The 19,026-nt window shown below is 34.4% G+C and overlaps 2 protein-coding genes across 3 annotated transcripts; one reads left to right on the plus strand and one right to left on the minus strand.

Annotated features, from left to right (window-relative positions):
- Positions 1 to 1,678: 1,678 nt before the first annotated feature.
- Positions 1,679 to 2,561, minus strand: LOC107062369 (protein AIG1-like). Its single transcript, XM_015312923.1, has 4 exons — positions 2,546 to 2,561; positions 2,342 to 2,488; positions 1,950 to 2,212; positions 1,679 to 1,777 (listed from the first exon to the last, which is right to left on the minus strand). The coding sequence occupies exons 1-4, from the start codon at positions 2,559 to 2,561 to the stop codon at positions 1,679 to 1,681; spliced, it is 525 nt and encodes a 174-aa protein (XP_015168409.1).
- A 2,485-nt stretch (positions 2,562 to 5,046) lies between these two features.
- LOC102598750 (uncharacterized) lies at positions 5,047 to 17,711 on the plus strand. 2 transcript variants are annotated; one of them, XM_006356445.2, is made up of 11 exons: positions 5,047 to 5,393; positions 7,334 to 7,458; positions 8,164 to 8,605; positions 11,320 to 11,432; positions 12,804 to 13,518; positions 14,012 to 14,410; positions 14,502 to 14,690; positions 14,796 to 15,023; positions 15,594 to 15,915; positions 16,035 to 16,218; positions 17,078 to 17,711. In XM_006356445.2, the coding sequence occupies exons 1-11, from the start codon at positions 5,187 to 5,189 to the stop codon at positions 17,556 to 17,558; spliced, it is 3,405 nt and encodes a 1,134-aa protein (XP_006356507.1). In that variant the 5' UTR covers positions 5,047 to 5,186; the 3' UTR covers positions 17,559 to 17,711. The 2 variants fall into 2 exon arrangements, with proteins under 2 accessions (XP_006356507.1, XP_015168436.1); XM_015312950.1 differs by having other exon boundaries at positions 16,038 to 16,218.
- Positions 17,712 to 19,026: the final 1,315 nt, after the last annotated feature.

The following is a 19,026-nucleotide window of genomic DNA, read 5'->3' on the forward strand; positions in this document are numbered from 1 at the left end:
AGAACCCTAACTTTCTCTCTTTAAAATGGGACCAAATGATCCAAGGATCAGCCCTATACAATAATATAATCCCAAAAGACTTGGCTAGGGAAAAGACTAAAATGCCCTTAAATTTCCGGACGGATTCCTTGCCAGCTGCCCAACTTTCAAAGGCCATAACTCGCTCATACGAACTCGGAATCGAGCAAACTCGGTGGCGTTCGAAAGATCATTCCACAAGCTTCACAACCATTACTGGAATTACTCCTAACTCATCCTGAGATGGAAGTTATAACTGTTCAAAGTTGGCCAAAAACTCACTGATTTGCACACTTAGCCAAATTTCCAGATTTTTAAATCCTTTCCAAAAATGAAAAATTTCAAATTCCAAGCCTCTTCTTAGCTATTTCAAATTGTCGGATGTTACACTCTTTTACCCATTTTACCCATTTAACTACCCACTTTTAAATGAGTAATATGAATTTAACTCGTTTCTTTATCCATTTTAAATGAGTTAAATCATAAATGAGTTGGGTACCCAACTCATTTAAGATGAGTAATTTATTTACGCATTTTGCCATTCCTACTTGATACCATCAAAGTAAATATATACTTTATTGATATCACATAGGAAGAAGCGGTGCTTTTGAAGACACTACTTAGTTACTCATATACTCGTATGACATCAAGGAGAAAAAGACAACGTTTCAATGAAAAGACGGCTCAATTCCTGCTTGAGCATCAGAGTATATAATTACCATCAAAATACATATGTACTCTGATGTAGAATACATATACTCCAATGTTATCAACAATGGTTCTATAAATAAAATAAAGGGGCAGTCAGATAAATAGTTTAGACCCTGGGTCAATCAAGATAAATATATTGGATTAAATTCAATTTAGATAAATACTTTGCTTAGTGGATCCAATTTGTATAGTTTCCCTTTTACCAACTCTACGACAAGGAGACAATATCCTAAAATTCAAAAAATGCTTCATGAGTCGAATTATTTCACTAATGGTACCTATTTCTAACAAGTACTATATTATAGTTCATCATTTTATAAAATCCTTAAAGAGTTTTCAACTGCATTTGTAGGTCTAAGTATTTCTCCAACTCAACATAATCCACTTGTCAAAGCTTCGAAATATAGCACAAACAACCTTTCAAGATTGTTTTACTTAGAAAGCCTTCCAAGTAATACGAGAGTTTTGAAAACTTCATACAGAAACAATGTTTTATGCTTTTAAACTCCAAAAGACAAAAACATAGGTACTCCTCAACTTACTTCATGAAAAAACATATGCATCAAGAATTAGTATTTCATAAAATAAGACACATATTGTTAGGAAATATTCCCCATTTTTTTGCGTGGGGTTCCTCATACGTCACCATTGAACTCATATCTTCCAACTTCATTAGAGCTGCTTCTGCATTTTGTTCTGCTTGCAACCGAGCTGCACGCTCTTTTTCCAACTCCACTTCAAGATGCCTCATCAACCACAGCTTAGATTCAACCTGTTAATACGAAAGGGTACAAGAATATCATATTTACAAGGTACTCGATCAGTCACAAACTACAAGATTTCCTACTTGAGCTGTTTGGGACGTAGAGGAATCCGAACTTACCTTTGATTCCATGAACAGGTCTTTTGTATATGGTTTTCCACTGTTCTTTTCCACAACCAAATTAACTTAAGAAATAAGATTTGTCAATTGTTCAGCTTTCTTCACTGGATCCTCAGTCTTATTGTCAAAAAGTACATATCTGTTGCCACATTTTTCAAGAGTTTCCTGTAACAGAAGCACAAATAATTCATTTAGATCAACCTTCACACTCAGGAGCAAGCGATTTTAACTTTTTTTATGAACATATGATACTTGAAGAATGCTAAAATGCAAATAAATAACAAAGTATGATCTGCTGCCAGTTTAACTACACAAGATATCTGTAAATAATCTTAACCTTTAAAGGCTCAGGGCAATGGTCTAAGTAATCAACCAAAACCACATCATTTTCTTCAAGCTCATCTCCTCCAGTAAAGACCACAATCATGTAATCAATAATTTTTCTCTCAAAGCATTGCACAGAAGCTTGTTCTTCTCTTGAGAACCGGCTTCGTCCAGACAGAACCAAAAGTAGAGCATGGATGCCATCCTTAGCCAGATCAAAGCACTTAACAAGTTCTTTTATAACAAAATCAGGATCACGGGAAATATCAAACAGTCCTGCAATTTCCAGATTACACAATAAAACAAGATGCCGGACTCATATGTGCATTAATTAGAATTAGTAAGTTCAAAATGAACGCGATCCTACTATATATAGTGAAGAAATTTGGCTATATATATACACACCAGGGGTATCAATGACGTTAAGTATATTTCCGTCTTGTAATTGAGTAGTTTGAAGCTGGCTAGCAGTTGTAACACAAGAAGAGCAGTGCATCGACTTGAAAGCCTTAGTTCCAAGAATGCTATTGCCTGTTGCACTTTTTCCATCACCTGTACGTCCAACCAGAAGTAGTGTGCGCTCTTATATATCTTGTTAAGTCAAATTACCTACATCAAACAACATCGCTGAGTGAAGAATAATATATATACTGTAAAAACAAAACAGAGCCAGGACAAGTTTAACTCAACCTTTTTTATAATTCGTTGTCAGAAAACACATGAAGATCTTTCCGTTGATAGATTAAATAAAGGCTACTATAAATATGAAAGTGAAATAATAGTAAATGTTGACAAAATACGATCAATTATTACATATTGTATGACTAAAAAAAGAACACATATCAGTAATCTTACTGAAATCATGTTAAAACAGAGTACATACTTCAAAAAGAAAATTAAAAGGAAAAAAATTACTACACCTTTTTTTTGGTAGATTGAGCAGCTGATCAGGATTAAAATTCTTAATTAATAAACGATTACTGTGCTTTTTGAGAAACGACGATTGGAGCCATCTCTCTAATCCAAGTGCCTAATACTAATCCTTGATTAATAGAGTACTCTAGTTAAGAGTATGTTTGTCATTTAACACAACTTTTTTTGGCTCTCCATTTTCCCAAAAAATTGACTTACATTTACGAACACAACTTTCTGTCTGCCTTACGTGTAATTACAACTTACAATAAATCTGCTTTAGGGCTGATGCATGATGATGGTTTAACGTAATAATGGATCAGTACTCCCTCTTACTACTGATGTAACAAAAAAGACGTTTAATTTCCTTTTTACTACTCCCTCCGTTAAATAACAGTTGTCCATTATATTATTTTGGAATGTCCAACAATACTTGTGCACTTTATGAAATCGATGAATAATTTTAGTTAGTTCATAATTTACCCTTATCATTAATTATTATCATTTCTTTATTATATTTTTCAAGATATTATATTTATTATATTTAAATGGTGATATAGTTAAATAATCATTCTATTTAAATTTTCTTAAGAAATGTGCAAAATCAATAAAGGATAAATATTATTACACAGAAGGAGTATTACTTATCACATAAAAATCATCTAACTAATGGCTAGTTAACTAAAACATCCCTCTCTTTATTTTCTGGCACATATGAAAAGCTAGGTGCAAGATGAATTATGAACAAGTAAAAATTTACATCCCTAAGATCATCCACCTAAGGGTGCGGCCCTTCTCCTTAATCTACGTAGTGTACCGAGTTGCCCTTAAGATCATCCACCAAATCTGCCATGAATACCATATATATATATATATTATCCTCCATAAACATTTCAGTCAAGTTAGGATCAATACTCCTTGGAATACTTTGATACTACAAGCTGGAAATGTTATTCTTCAGATGAAGATTATGGCCAAGGAAGTTTGGGACCTTTAGAAGCCATTGTCAAAGTGATCAATATTTATTAATCAATATAGTTGAAATATATAAAACTTTATATACTTATGCATTATGTATATACATTTAAATATATCATAGTCAAATATAAATGATCTATATATTTACTGGCTATTTGTAAATTAGATCATGTTGGATTGTAATTATACCATAGTTTTAAAAAAAAAGGAAAAAAAATAATAATAATTCCAATTTGAGATTATACCAAAAATGGCAAAATCAGATATCCCATTAGGTGTCCCTTAAGTGGGTTACGTGGAGTAGAATTTAAGCTCCTAACATTAGGTTCAAATTGTGACTTTGTGGCTCCTAAATTGTCGTAAAAAATGAGCATCTTCAACAAGATTAAAAGTCAAAACATTTTTTTAAAGATCAATAAGTAAAAAACTCACACATGACACTCCTCTAGTCCTGTCCTATATATGTCAATTATAAAATTTTCATTTTTTGCATCGAATTAGTTAATTTTTATCACTTCATTGATATTTAACTGTATATATTTATCATTTCAATTATAATAACTTGATGTAACTTGATGCAACTTATTAGTACATTCAAACCTTGTTACATTGACGATGTGCGTCTAAAAATTTATAATTACTATGGCGAGATGCGACTATATAAACACTGACATTTAATCTTTAAATCTTATTATTAATTTATTATGAACAAAAGTACACAAAAATTTAATTTAATGATTTTGTGTATCAAGAAAAAGAATTGTATTTATTAATCAATATAATAAAAAAAACAACAACAATATGAATGCACAAAAAATGCAAACACCAGTAGCATTTCTCCAAGTTATGATTTTTTTAGACATTCATACTTAATATTTATCTACATATATCCATTAATAATAATAATTAAAAGTATTTTAACATTTTATTTTATATGTAATATAATATATTTCTTATAAAATCTTATCATATGTGTCTGATTCACAAAGAGTGTATTTCTATAATGTATACCAATACTATAAAAAATAAAACTAACTTGGAAAAATTACTTTTTGGGAGAAAATCAGATCGTATTATAATGAACTATTAATTGTTATAACAAGCTTTAACTTTATATAATCCTAATATTCCTATCAACTCACGTGGATAGCGCATGCATAAGTTTTCAAATCCCGCTTGGGTTTACGGTTTACCCAAAAATATTTCAAAAAAGGGGCTTCTAAAAACTAATTGAATCAATTGGAGCTCCGGAAAATATCAAAATCTTCAAAGAAAGGCCAATTCCGTTTCTCTTCTCCTTATCGTGAACACTTTCGCCGGTTGATTTCATCGATCGTCGTTCAATTATCATCACCTGTAAATGGAGATGAGAATAGAATCGGCAACTCCAAAGTCCGATCACGTCGCCGGAATGGGTTTGTACATTCCGGTGAATGATTCGAATAATGCGACTGCATCGTTTCTCCCTAGACGCCTTCGCCGACGCCTTCTTGAAACCAAAACTCCTTCCATTATTACCGCCCAAGATATTGAAACCAAGCTGAAGGACGCCGAATTACGTCGTCAGGTAGTTATAATTTTCCTGTTCGTTCTCTTTTGTTCCTATTATATATTGCAAATATGTGATCCTTTTTGCTAGGATGGGGAATTTTTAGGTTAATTTGACTTCTGTATTCATAATTAGTGGTAGTAGAATGAAAATTATTATAGAAATGGTTGAGAAAATGAATTTGCATTCTTGACTATTTATTAATGAATTGGTATCAATTAAGCAAAGTTCTGGATATGGCATACGGGAAGCAAAGTATTACTCAAGGCTATAGGTCTTTTAGTGATATGCCATTAGGAAAGAGCAAAGTGCTACTCCAGGCTATAGGTCTTTACAGTGGTAGATACCCAACAAGAATGAAACTTGTTTTAGTAGTTTATTCAAATTGAAGAATGTTAAATAAAAACTAACTAGTATTATGTAGTCGAACAGTGTAGCTTCAAGTGGGATTTCTAATTATATATATATTATATTGTTTGAATAATTTTGTCTAGTCCAGATGTTTAGTATAGGTTTTGTCTATTGCAGATATGCTAAGAGAATTGATACTTAATATCAGTAAAACTCTATTCTGTATCTACCAAGGATATTTGATTATCGAAGAAAGTCTAGTACACTTGGAAATTTAGGAATGGTAGTGAGGCTAATGACTTCTGCTTAGGACTCTTTAATGGAATGAAGGAATTTGTTTTTCTTATTATTCTTGGTACAAAACAACAAATGTATCAACTCCATAGGGAGGTTTTTAGGAAAATATCAACCATCAGTAGTTTATTAGATTCCCAAATTCATCCTGAATTTTTATAAACTTGAAACTGTAAACCACACTGCATTCATGCATTGACTAATAAGGTAGAAATTTTGTGTGAAATAGAAAGAAAAGAAATAGATACGAAGGTAAGGTAAAGAAAAAGGAAGAAAGAAATAGGATTGGTAGACCTGATGACTTTATAAGGTCATATGAGTTCCTTGTTAAGGTGACTTAAAATCTTATGTTAAATCATCTATTTTTTCATTAAAAAAAGAAACTCATTTACTATGTTAAAGTCGATTCTAGCAGTACAACTTGCACAATATTGCTTTAGGTGATACCCTTCGGGGTGGCCCAGTAGTTTGAGCTTGGGACTTCCATGTTGGAGGTTTCAAGTTCGAAACCCCTTGCCAGCGAAAGCAAGGGGTTTGCCTTCTGGGTCGAGCTCGTCGCACCAGGCTTGCCTAGTGTGGGGTTACCTCTCATATGTGGTTTGCGAGCTATTGCATATGAGCGGGTTTTACCCTGTGCGCACCCAAAGGATAGCGGCTGCGGGTTTCCCTTGTCATCAAAAAAAATATTGCTTTAGGTGATGTTAAGTATCTAACATTTTTTATTATGTTTTTCCAGAGCAAGTTCAAATGAGATGCAAAACAGATGTTTTCTTCCGCCAATGCATGATAATCAGAACTTTAAATTCGAATTTATGGTTTCTTTTATTTAATTCACTTCATTTTAATTGTTTAGTTGACAATTAGGTTAAAAACGAAAAACCTGTTCATGATGGCATTTTAGAAGAATATGTGGGGCTCATATTTAGTATTGTTCAGAAATTTGTCAACTTGCCTAGCTCTTGAACAATACAAGATATAGAATGATATTACCACAAAGAATTTGAACCTAAAAATATAGGCCGATGTAATATTTGAAATAGTGTGCTTTTCAATTTACTTGATTCACTTTCTTAAAAATAATGGTTTACTTGATTCAGCCAAGTATTTGCTTAACATGGAGAACAATCCAAATTTTTTTCAGAACTTGTAGTTGAGTATTATGCTAAGGCATTTTTTAACTTGAAATAAGTTGCCTAGCTGCTTTGATGGTTTAGAGTATAAATGAATACTACTCCAGGAATTTATCAATATGTTATTATGCGTGATGTGGTAACTCTATGTTGAGTTGTTGACCAAACATTAATAAAATGCAGCAATTTTATGAGTTATTGTCGAGCAAGGCACGGCCGAAATTGAGATCGTCGACATGCTCATTGTCGCAGGATGGGGAGCTTAGAAAGCAACTAGAAGCCAAGCTTCTTGCTGCTGAAAAGAAGAGGTAAACTGTTCGGGCTTCTCTATATTTGTCAATCTTCTTCATCACACATAAGTATTTGGACAATAGTGTTATACTTTTTTTTATTGGTAAAAGAGTGTCATAACTCATACGTGCATCATGTTATGAGCTAAGCTGTGATGATTTAAGAAATTAAGCCTTTAATGTTGCATGTATGACTTATGGTTTCCTTTCCCTTACCAAATGGTTTCCTTTTGTTTTCCTGTTGGGAAGGGCTGGAGTGAGTGTTGCTCATTTCTAGTCTGTATAAATTCATCATCCTTGAGTTTTTTCTTTTGACAAATTTTCTTTAACATAGTAAATGAGTTACTAGGTTTTTGTTTTGCACAGTAAATGTGTAAATGAGTAAACAGGAAAAAGTACAATTGTCTACCCAACAACTCATTTACTATGTTAAGGTGGTGGCAATTGGTTCGATCATTTGTATTAGTTGTAACCCACGTGACATAGTGGATTTTTGTGTGGAAGAGAATAAAGGATAAGGTTGAGAAGTGCGAACTTGGCAAAATGTGAGAACTGTAACGAACGTAATTAACTTTGGGTAGGGGTAAGATTTCAATGCGAAATGACAAGTCGAAGCCCAACCTGTTGTTTTACTGGTAGCCCCAGTCTAATTATTGTACATGCAACTTTTTATAGACCTCAAATTCACTTATGGTTGCTATTGGCTCTGTACTTGTTAAACAGGTTGAGCATCCTTGCGAAAGTTCAGAAGCGCTTGGCAAGATTAGATGAGCTTAGACAAGCAGCTAAAAATGCTGTGGAAATGCGTTTTGAGAAAGAACGTGATGAGCTGGGCAATAAGGTTGAGTCACGAGCTCAGCGGGCAGAATTGAACCGGAGGGTTCTTCTTAAATGTAGGCAATGGAAGGCTGCAAAAAGGGAACGAATTTCACAGTTGCTAACAAGGAGGGTAATGCAAGAGAGCAAATACAGGGAGTGTGTCCGGGCTGCTATTCATCGGAAGCGGGCTGCTGCTGAAAAGAAGCGACTGGGATTTCTGGAAGCAGAGAGATCAAAGGCACGTGCAAGAATATTACAAGTTAAGCAGATAGCAAACTCTGTATATAGTCAACGGGAGATTGAGAGGATAAGACTAAAAGATCAACTGGAGAATCGTCTCCAAAAGGTATGTGTTAATCTAATTGAACGCAAAAGGTTACTATCTATTCTATTAAGGAACTCAACATGAATAGGAGGCCAAACAGGGGAAAAAACTTACTGAGGGAATTTATAATTGATACAAAGACTTAAAGAAGCACTCTGCAAATTTATTTTTTTGAAACTAGTAACTTTTTGTATTCCTCAGCATTAAGGGCTATGCTGGCCACCTCCAAAAAAATATTATAGAAAAAGACTTATAAAGATCCTATAAAATCCACTAATTCGATCTCCTCCTCTATATCTTGTTCTTTTCACCAAAAACCTAGTACAGTGATAACTTTCCACTTAATCTTTTGTATAGACTATAGCACATTCCTTCGCTTCAAAAATTCTTTGATTGCTTTTTATCCAGACGTTCCACCAAATACATGCTGGGACTGTTTTCCACCACCTCTTCTGACTCTTGTTTCCTCCCCTTCTGATCCAATAGCTTAGTAAGTCTGCTGTGTGTTCTGGCATGACCTAGTTAACATTGGCTTTATTGGTAAATAAATCCCAGACTTGTGCTGTTACACTACAATGAAGGAACAGATGCTTGTTGGACTCCAAAGCTTCTTTGCACAAAAAACACCTTGATGCAATGTTGATACCCCTCTTCTGCATAGCCTCATGAGTCAAGTAGGCTCTTCTGGCTACCAACCAAGTGAAGCATTTCACTTTGGTTGGGGCCACACTCTTCTAGCTTTTTTTCCAAGGACCTGCACTTCCAAGTAATCCCCAGTTGTAAATTCTGTTTACAGATGTGATGTCCCCACACTAATCTGTCTGATTACAGATTAGTGCCATGGAATCACCCTATCAATTTCAGAAGCTCTCTGCACTTTTTTTTCATTCTAACATCAGAAGCAATAGAGCTCAAGCTGTTGAACATCCTTGGGTATAATGGTGATTGAAAATCACATTAAAAATCAAAAAGAGCATTTGACGTAGTTTGACATGCTATATGAGAGCATCTAGTACTACATCAAATGTCTAAATCTATTCATGTTCTCTGATCAAAGGCTTGGTCCTGATAAAGGTGATCATTGGAGTATTTTTCATTAGTTTTTGTGCTAAACCAATTTTTGCCCTTTCAAAAAGTCTATCCTGTATAACTACACTTATTTGTCATGTAAACATCATACAGGAACAAAGCGTCATATTGGTGTCTAGTAGTGTGACTCTGGTATCCACATTCAATTATGGGAAAAGAGTCAAATTTACCCTTCTACTTTCCTATATTGTCTGCATTTAACTTCTGTTATACTATAGGGGCAAATTTACCCTGCTGTTAGCAAAGTTTTCAAAACTATCCCAGTCCTAACAAAATTATCAAATACCAAATCTGTATTATCTAAGAAATGATTACAAATTCTCACATATTCCAAGTTTTTAGAAGGATCACAAAATTTGATGGGGGAATTCTAATTTTTGAAACGTGTTTCCCTCGTCTATTAATTATATTTGAAAAAAAAGAAGAAAAGTTTCAAAATGTATAAGAGAAATGAAAACTTATTCTGAAAAGAGGTGAATCTTGGATAATTTATACCTTTTTTGGTGGGTCAAATTAGAGGACTAATCAATAAGACAAGAAAACTTATTTTGAAAAGCGGATCTTGGATGATTTATACCTTTTTTGGTGGGTCAAATTAGAGGACTAATCAATAAGACAAGACTTTGTCTAACTATTGGAGTTAATCACTGAGATCCACTATTTTTTGACAGCTGCATCCTGTTTCTTAAGAGATGCTGATATGAGGGACCTTTTTTTAATTTTTTATGTAGTGTATATATAGAGAGTTTAATTTCTATACATTTTTTGGTAATTTTTATACATTGATTGACAATATAAAAAGAACATTATTAGGTTACTAAATATCCTTTTATAGGTAACTTTCTATAATTAACATAGATATGTAACCTAAAAACGCGATTAATTAAATTACTTGTTGCGACATGTAAAATAACATGAATAGATTAAGTGGGTGTTTGGATTGACTTATTTTAGTGACTTTTGGTTTTTAAGCTATTTTTGGAAAGTGTTTTTAAGCACTTTTTAAAGCTGAAAAAGGACAAAAAAAAAGTCAAAAATCAAAAGTTGGGTGTTCCCAACTTATGACTTTTAACTTATAATCCACTTAAAAAGAACCAATCCAAACACCCCCTAATTGTCTTTTATATTACAAGTGAATATTAAATGAATCAAATCAATTTTTGTGTTCTCGGAATCAATTATTGCCCATGCGAAACTCCATTAAAATATGGTTTAGCAATTAGTTAGTGAATACTTTTTGAACTTGCAGATATAAATAAGTGTGTTAAAAAAAAAAATCTGAATCTGAAAATTGGGGATTTCTGTTAGGGCTGGACGTAATTTTGATAACTTTGCTAACCACAGAGGTAAGTTTGTCCCGATAGTATAACGGAGGTTAAATGTAGACAAAATTTTAAAGTAGAGGGGTAAATTTGACCTTTTCCCCTTCAATTAAGGCATTAAATAAAGTAAGATAGCACAGAGTTAACATGAAACATGTGCCTGAATGCTGTCTGATTGGTGTTGATGTTAAACATGTTTGACCCAATAGATTTTTCCTGTGTTAGCTGGTTGTTGGATTCATAATGGATTTATAATTTTTCTTGTATGAAGTAAGTGCAAGCTATCATTGCTATACCAATGTCTAATATTGTTGTAATCATTAGGCAAAGAGGCTCAGAGCAGAGTATTTAAAGCAGAGGCGAAGTCTGCTAAGTTCACGTCATTCTTGTTCAGACATAATTGCGTGGGGGGAGTTTTTGTCTATTAACGTAGCAAGGTAAATTTGTAGCTATGAACTTTCTTTATGTTTGCATTCATTATTTTAGATGTTTCTTCCTGTGGATAATTAATGTTGATATCAATTTTAAACTAAAGTAGGCTTTTGTCATTTTTACTTTATTAATCAAGAAGGAAGTCAGTGAACTGAATGGAAAGTCAAGTTCCAGATTCCTTCAGCAAACATGTTTAAAAGTAGGTTGTAGGGCATTTCAAGAACTTTTATTGCTGCAACTCTGCAACTCTCTAGGTTCATTTAGGCAAAAGAAATTAAGTATCTCAGTTTATTAGGCTTCCATAATGTGATTTGGGGCTGTCTATGTTGTGCTGAACTTCAATATAATTTCATGTGAGCTCTTAAGAAAGTTCATAATTCTTGCACCCATGGTCAATGAAGTGAGTGAAACCCATGGGTCACAAGGGGTTACATTCCAGCTGAGACAACTTTAGGTAATTTTCTCCCATATGTCTATCTTTTGATTGGCAGACTCTGTATCTATGTTGGTGGGAGGTGTACCCCATGGAAAAGTTAAATAGTCAAAATGCAGGCAAGCTGACCCGACACTACTGTGTCAAAAAAAAGGACTTATAATTATTGCATGACATATATTATCATATTACATCCCTTCCCCTTTTAGCACTTCTTTTCTCGTGACGCTGAGGGGTTAGGTTGAGGCATTGAGGTTTTGCATTATAAAGATCAAAGAGATCTTATAGGTACTCAAAAATGTAGTTGATTTTAAACACTAGGTGATTTACTGGTACCTGCGCTGGTGTGATTTAGCAGGTATCACATGAAATAAATTGAGGTACGTGCAAGTTGGCTCAAACACCAAGGTTATTAAAAAAAATTATGTAGTTGATTCTACATTATCAGAGGAATGTTGCAATCAAACCCATTCTTGGACTGAAATTTGTACCATGCATTAAAGATTAAGCAAATGGCAAACAACTGCTCGCCCTTAATTATATCCCCTTCCAAGAGACGTTAAACTTTTGAAGCATATCCTAGGAGTTGAGTGGTTAAAATACATAACAATTTTTGCTACTCTTTTTCTTTGAGAAATAAGTATCTTTTCATTTTTAAGTAAAGAAATATATGTCACAATCTTAAATTAAAAGAAAAAGAAAAGAAGAAAGACATACACATTACAATTTATTTGTTCCCTCTGTTCTGATGTGCTGACTACCGCTATGAGGTGGTGTCGTTTTTTGTATTTGGACGTTCTTGTATGTAAAAATGAACTCAATAGTTTATCTAATATTATGTACAGATAACATGCTATTTATTGGCTTCCTCTGTAGCGTGGGTCATGCATTGTGGTTGTCCTCTTCTATCCTCATTGTAGCGTATTGCTATCATTATTTCCAGGTGCTGGAGACAGTTCATCCAACTAAGACGAACAACTTTTTCATTGGCTAAAGCATATATGACCCTAGATATTAACAAAAAATCTGTTGAAGGAATGCCTTTTGAGCAACTTGCAGTGAAGATGGGGTCAAGTGCGACCATCCAAAATGCAAAAACATTACTCGATCGACTAGAGTACCGCATTAGTATCAGACATGAGCTTCTTGGTCCCAGAGATGTACTTTGTTTCGAAAATATTAATCATCTTCTTGAGCATGCCGCTTCCTCAGTCCCAGCTAGGGGGGAAGTGGCAGCTCCAGTCAAGTTATCAAGGTACCCAGTCAGAGTAGTTCTCTGTGCATATATGATTCTAGGACATCCAGGTTCAGTTTTCACTGCAAAGGGGCAGTCTGAATTTGCTCTTGCTGAATCTGCTGGAACCTTTGTTAAAGAGTTCGAATTGCTGCTTAAAATTATTGTAGGAGGTCCCATTAAATCTACAGAAGAGGAGAGCCCAGTGAGGCTGGCTTTCAGTTCTCAGCTCAAAGCTTTTGATAAAGCATGGTGCTCTTATCTATTTCACTTTGTGATGTGGAAAGTTAAGGATGTCAAGTTGCTAGAAGAGGATTTGATAAGTACTGCTTGTCAACTGGAGCTCTCTCTGATTCAGACTTGCAAGCAGGTTATGGGAGATTACGATGATCTGACAGCCGAATTCAGTTCTTTCCAGAGGCAGGTGTGGGTTTGCAAGACACGAGTTGTTCTTGAAATTTGCATTTGATGACTCCCACTCCCTTGTCTCGTGGCTGAATATCCATCTTTTCATTTCGTTGTCCTACAATAATATCCACCTTTTTACAAGTTGAGATTTCAATGTCTTATCGGCAGTTTATGACATTCTGTTTATTATATATCACCAATAGTCTAAACTTCATCTTTATCAATGTATATATATATATATATATATCCTGTAGTCTAGTTTCAAGTTACTTCATAGCTGCCTTTTAGGTTTTCAGCGTCAGAAAAAAAAAAGAATATCAAGTTCTGGCCTCTAAATTTTTCCACGTGTCTATATCAATTATTGTTTTTCTTGATAAGCATTCTCTATATCATGTCTCTATTTTCAAATTTTCATTTTATTGATTTTGTCTGGAGAAAATGGGACACTGAATTGGAGATAGAATACATGTTTACTGGCTTAATTCCTTGAAGCTAACTTACTGTTACAGGTGATTGAAAATCAGAAACTTATTTGGGCAAAGGTCAAGCAGCTGAGTGGTAATGCTGGACTTGAACGTCTGGAACATGCTCTTTCTGAGCTGCGGTCTAGGTTTATTGACTCCATGGAGACTGGTTCTCCGAGTTCAGCTGGTTCATCTGATAACTCTGAAATCAAGAATTCGGAGGAGTTCAATGAAAATGAAAGGTGTTGTGGTACACAGGGCATTGCTTGGCCCGTGTCTGTGGAAGATGATTCATACTTGTGCGATAAACGTGGCTCTGGAACTCCTCAAAAAAGCATATCTACTGGTTTATTACGTGCGACTGAGAATGAAGTGCTTTTGAATGAAATTATTCACAAGGGTTGTGGCTTGGAGATCGTTAGTGAAGAAAAAGAGAGTGCTAAGGTAAATAACTTGGCTTTACTTAATGGATAGTTGTTTCCTCTCTATATAAACTGAGAGAGATTACCTACAATCTCTTGATCTGTCATTATAGGCTAGAGTGAAAGAGAGAATGGAAGAGGCTTTCTGGGATGGTGTTATGCAATCCTTGAATCAGGATAACCCTGATTTCAGTTGGGTTCTCAAGCTTATGAAGGAAGTACAAAATGAACTGTGTGAGATGTCTCCTCCAAGTTGGAGACAGGAGATAGTCGAAACCGTTGATATTAATATCCTATCACAGGTACTAAATTTGCTGGTACAATTGGATATCTTTCCGCACTAGTAGTTTGTTAATGTTGCTTGCTGTCTGACTTGCTTTAGGTTTCTTGTTTTGTCATTTTATCAGGTTCTAAACTCAGGGACATTGGACATGGATTATTTTGGAAGGATTTTGGAATTTGCTTTGGTTACTTTGAGGAAACTCTCAGTACCTTTGGTTGAAGATGAATTGAATACTAATCACCAGAAATTCCTGAAAGAACTAGGGGAAAATACTCAGGACAGAGAAAACAGCACTGCATTGTTTGCTTCTTTGGTTATCAAGGGTTTGCAATTTGTTCTAAGGCAGATTAAGGTGAGTGTTGAATATTGTTAATTATGGTACTCATATCTAGACTTTTTTAATCATACCATATTTAAGCATTCTACACTATCCAAATATACCATAATCAACAAATATTTACTATTTTCTCGTCTGAATTCTTTTTTGGACGGGAAGGAAAAAGTAAAAGGAAGAGACAAACATGGTAGTTTAGAGGGAAAGGAGCTTGTTGAAGTATAGGGAAAGAGAAGGAAATACAGCAAAAATCTTGGCAAAGTATTTCGATGCTAACCCAAGCAATAGGTCATATGGCAAAGTATTTAGTTCCTATTTATTGCTTCACCAGTTCTATGCCAGCTCTTGACACATTTAGCTCTTGTAAGACATTATCATAAAGTGCTAATAATGTGGCATAACTTTTTCTGACTGAGCCTCCTTGAATAAATGCAAGTCGAACACTGAGCTTATTTGTCTTGAATGAATACTGGTACTTTCAACGAGGAAAAAGAAGAACCAGAAATCGTAATAGTGGCCTTCTCTGTGCTGTTTAGCTTGTCCGCGCGCATGTATTTTAATTTGATAATTCCTTATATTTTCCTCCAGAAACTCAAAGGTGAAATAAGCAAAGCACGCATCAAATTGTTGGAACCATTAATCAAGGGACCTGCTGGTTTTGAATACCTTAGAAGTTCTTTTTCCAACCGCTATGGTCCTCCTACTGAGGCTCCAATCTCTCTACCATTAGTGAAGCAATGGCTATCTTCTGTCATGTTAGTGGCTGGGCAAGAGTGGGATGACCACCTGAATTCATTATCATCTCTGAGGTTGAGCAGTGGGGCACATTCTTTGGAGAAAGCTCCAATCACACTTAGAGCTGGAGGTAGCTCTCTAAGGATATCAGATCCTCCAACCCTGAAGACTAATGGTTAGTTACTTCAGTACCTTCTTTTTTTTCAACTGTTGTCTGTGATTATGTGGAAATACCTATAAGCAACATAAGCATTACTCAGTTTTTTTATCACATCTGTAAATCTTTTGTTTCAGAAGCCGAACAACCAGAATGCAAGGGAGAGAAGGTTGATCTGTTTTTAAGGCTCGGTTTGTTGCAACTTGTCTGTGAAATTGAGGGGTTGACAGTGGAAACACTACCGGAGACTTTGAAATTGAATTTCTCCAGATTGAGAGCTGTCCAGGCTTTCCTCCAGAAAATCATTGTAATCTGTACTAGGTGCTGTTACTTTTCTTTCCTTTCTTCCAGGTCCTTTCTCATGTCTGCATATTTTGATGATGTGCAATACACAGTTTAATTATTTACGATGATCCTCTTTTTTGTTCAGAAATAATTTCTATGTTCTCATTGTGAGGGGTATGGAATGACTTGTAAGTTGCATTTCAGATGGGCTGTTGGTCTCATCTAAAGCAAAAATGCCTTTTTAATTTGTCAGTTTAGATCCTATTTCTGGTCAAAGGAAACTGTCTTTGGTAATGATAATTCACAATGGTTTCCTATTAGCTACGGATGTAACATTTAATGCTAATTTTGGGCATGCTTAGGGAAATGGATGGATTTTGCCTAGTTACATCCCATAAATTGTAATTGTGGGGTCAGTCATGAAAATTTGTAGGTGGCTACAAATTTAAGGCAGCATGCTTTATTCTTATGTGTGTCAAATCGTGTGTTAGGCAAGTATATATAGTCGCGAAGTTGTGGATACTTTCAACTGGGTGAGATGTGAATTTAACATATACTGAGGGAAGTCTGGATAGAATATGCTGGTCATCATAATAGAAGATTCTTCAATTCCTCAAGGGGTCCATTGTGAGCAGGATATTCCCTGTAGGGTTAGAAAGTGCTGACTTGCAATTTTCCATCTTAAAATTTGTTACTAGTTTTAATTTACTTGCTATCCACGACTTTTTGTTTTCAACTGGAAGATTTGATTTGTTGAATCCCTTTGAGGTTTTGCTTTGTGTTGTTGTACTTCGGGTGGTATTGCCGGGGTTGGGAAAAAGGACGTGATATAGTGGAGGAGGACCTCTTTGCTTGCTAATATTTTTTTTATTTTTTTTGTGGGTGTGTTTTGCAGCATATTGGTTTTGCGGCAGACTCTTCTTGCTGAATGCCTGGTTACCAACCCCTCAGAGATAGAAGATATATCATCAAAATCTATTACAAAGCTGTTTAAGCTTCTGGATAACATGGAGGATGCTGGTATTACTGAAGTTGTTGATACACTGAGCCTTTGCCTAGAAGGTGATGAGCCAAAGAAGCTTCAAGCAAGGAAGGAGATCATGGCGAATGTGTTGGCAAAGAGCTTGCGAGCGGGGGATGCCATTTTCACTCGAGTTTCGCGCACTGTTTTTTTGGCAGCAAAAGCAATTTTACTTTGCGGAAGCGGAGCTGAGGGTAGGCGATTGGCGGAGAACAGCCTGAAACGTGTCGGTGCCAGTTTACTCACTGGAAAGCTGGTTGAGGCTATGGAAGATCTGTTGGTAGTGGCAACTGTTTCAGCCAGTGTTCATGGTTCATGGTATCTAGAGGTGCTTAAAAATATGAGAGCTTTGTAGTATACACTTCTTCAAGAAATTGTCAGCTTGCGTTCATACGTGTTTGTATAGGACGGGAAAGTTGATGTTACTATATGCAATATAATGTATTATGAAAGAAGTGTTGTTTCTAAATATAAAATAAAAATAAAAATCGTAAGTTTTTAGAAAAAATGTTTCTTTTAAAAATTGTATGGGACCCAAGATCATGTCAATCATATGAGCCTATATATTAAGTAATTTCAAATTATTTTAACTAAGAACGGCTTAAAATGTCCTTAAACTATGAGATTTGGTATAAGATTGCCCTATTTTGAACGGCCTAAAGTGTGAGCGGTTTGCAATAAGGGTATTTTGAGCCAAACAGTTGATGTTAGAGGTATTTGTGGGACAAAAAAAATGGACGGAGGGTAGTTTGTACCAATTCAAAGAGTTGAGGGACAATGTAAGCCCTTCCCCGAAGAAACAATTAATTCACTTCATTAAAAATAAAAATCATTTAATAAATAAACAAAACGAGATAATTAATCCTAACTTTAATCATAGAGTATTTTCATAAACAAGATTCAAATGAGTTCTTAAAAAAAAGAAAAATATATTTATTAAGAAAAAGATATTTTTGACCAGTAACAATATGGGGGATTTTGGACCATATTATTAGCAGCGAAGACATTTTTAGACTAAATTATTAGTTGAGGGCCTTTGGTTCAATTCCTCATAGTTTAAGGAAAAATTTTAAATATTTTTTTGTTTAAATAAAAAAAAGTACTCCCATAAATGAATAAATAGAATACGTTGTTTTATTGTTGAAAATAGTAAGTTAAATAAAAATGAAAGTATACTCGTGCGTTTACGGACATTCCTAAAATTATTCGATTGCGTCCTATCTTTTTTTGGTATGAATAAATTGGTAGTTACAATATATATTGTCAATAGTCTCTCCGCTGTATACTCTCAATAGTCTCTCTGCCGCTATACTCTGTTCGCTAAAAAAGAATGATGGAGTTCCAAGATGATGGGTTTCGATTTCATCCTAGCGATTCAGAGTTACTCACATTCCTTCTCAGGTTTATTGTGGAGAAAGATTTGGGAGTAAATATCTCAAAAGGTCACTCAAATATATGAAATTATTTGAGAAAGTCACTCAATTTTGTATCAATAAAGTCACTCAGCTTATGGATTTTCTTTTATAAAATCACTCAATTTAAACTATTTTTCTAGAAAATCATTATAACCAAAAGATAAAAGAGATAATTGCACAAACTATCCTTCAAGTTTAGTTTTGCAATACTTACTTCCATTATAATTTATAATATTATGTTTATTTCTCTTATTTTATTTAATTTTAAATAATTATTTTATTTTTAATAATTATTTTCTTAACCTAATTCTTATTAACATAAAAATTTATGATTTAACTAAATTTTCCTTTATCATATATTATTTAATTTAAATAGTTTTATAACATCTTTTATTCAAGTTATCAAAA

Source organism: Solanum tuberosum, unplaced genomic scaffold (genome assembly GCF_000226075.1).
Source record: "Solanum tuberosum cultivar DM 1-3 516 R44 unplaced genomic scaffold, SolTub_3.0 scf00222, whole genome shotgun sequence".
Classification (NCBI taxonomy): domain Eukaryota; kingdom Viridiplantae; phylum Streptophyta; class Magnoliopsida; order Solanales; family Solanaceae; genus Solanum; species Solanum tuberosum.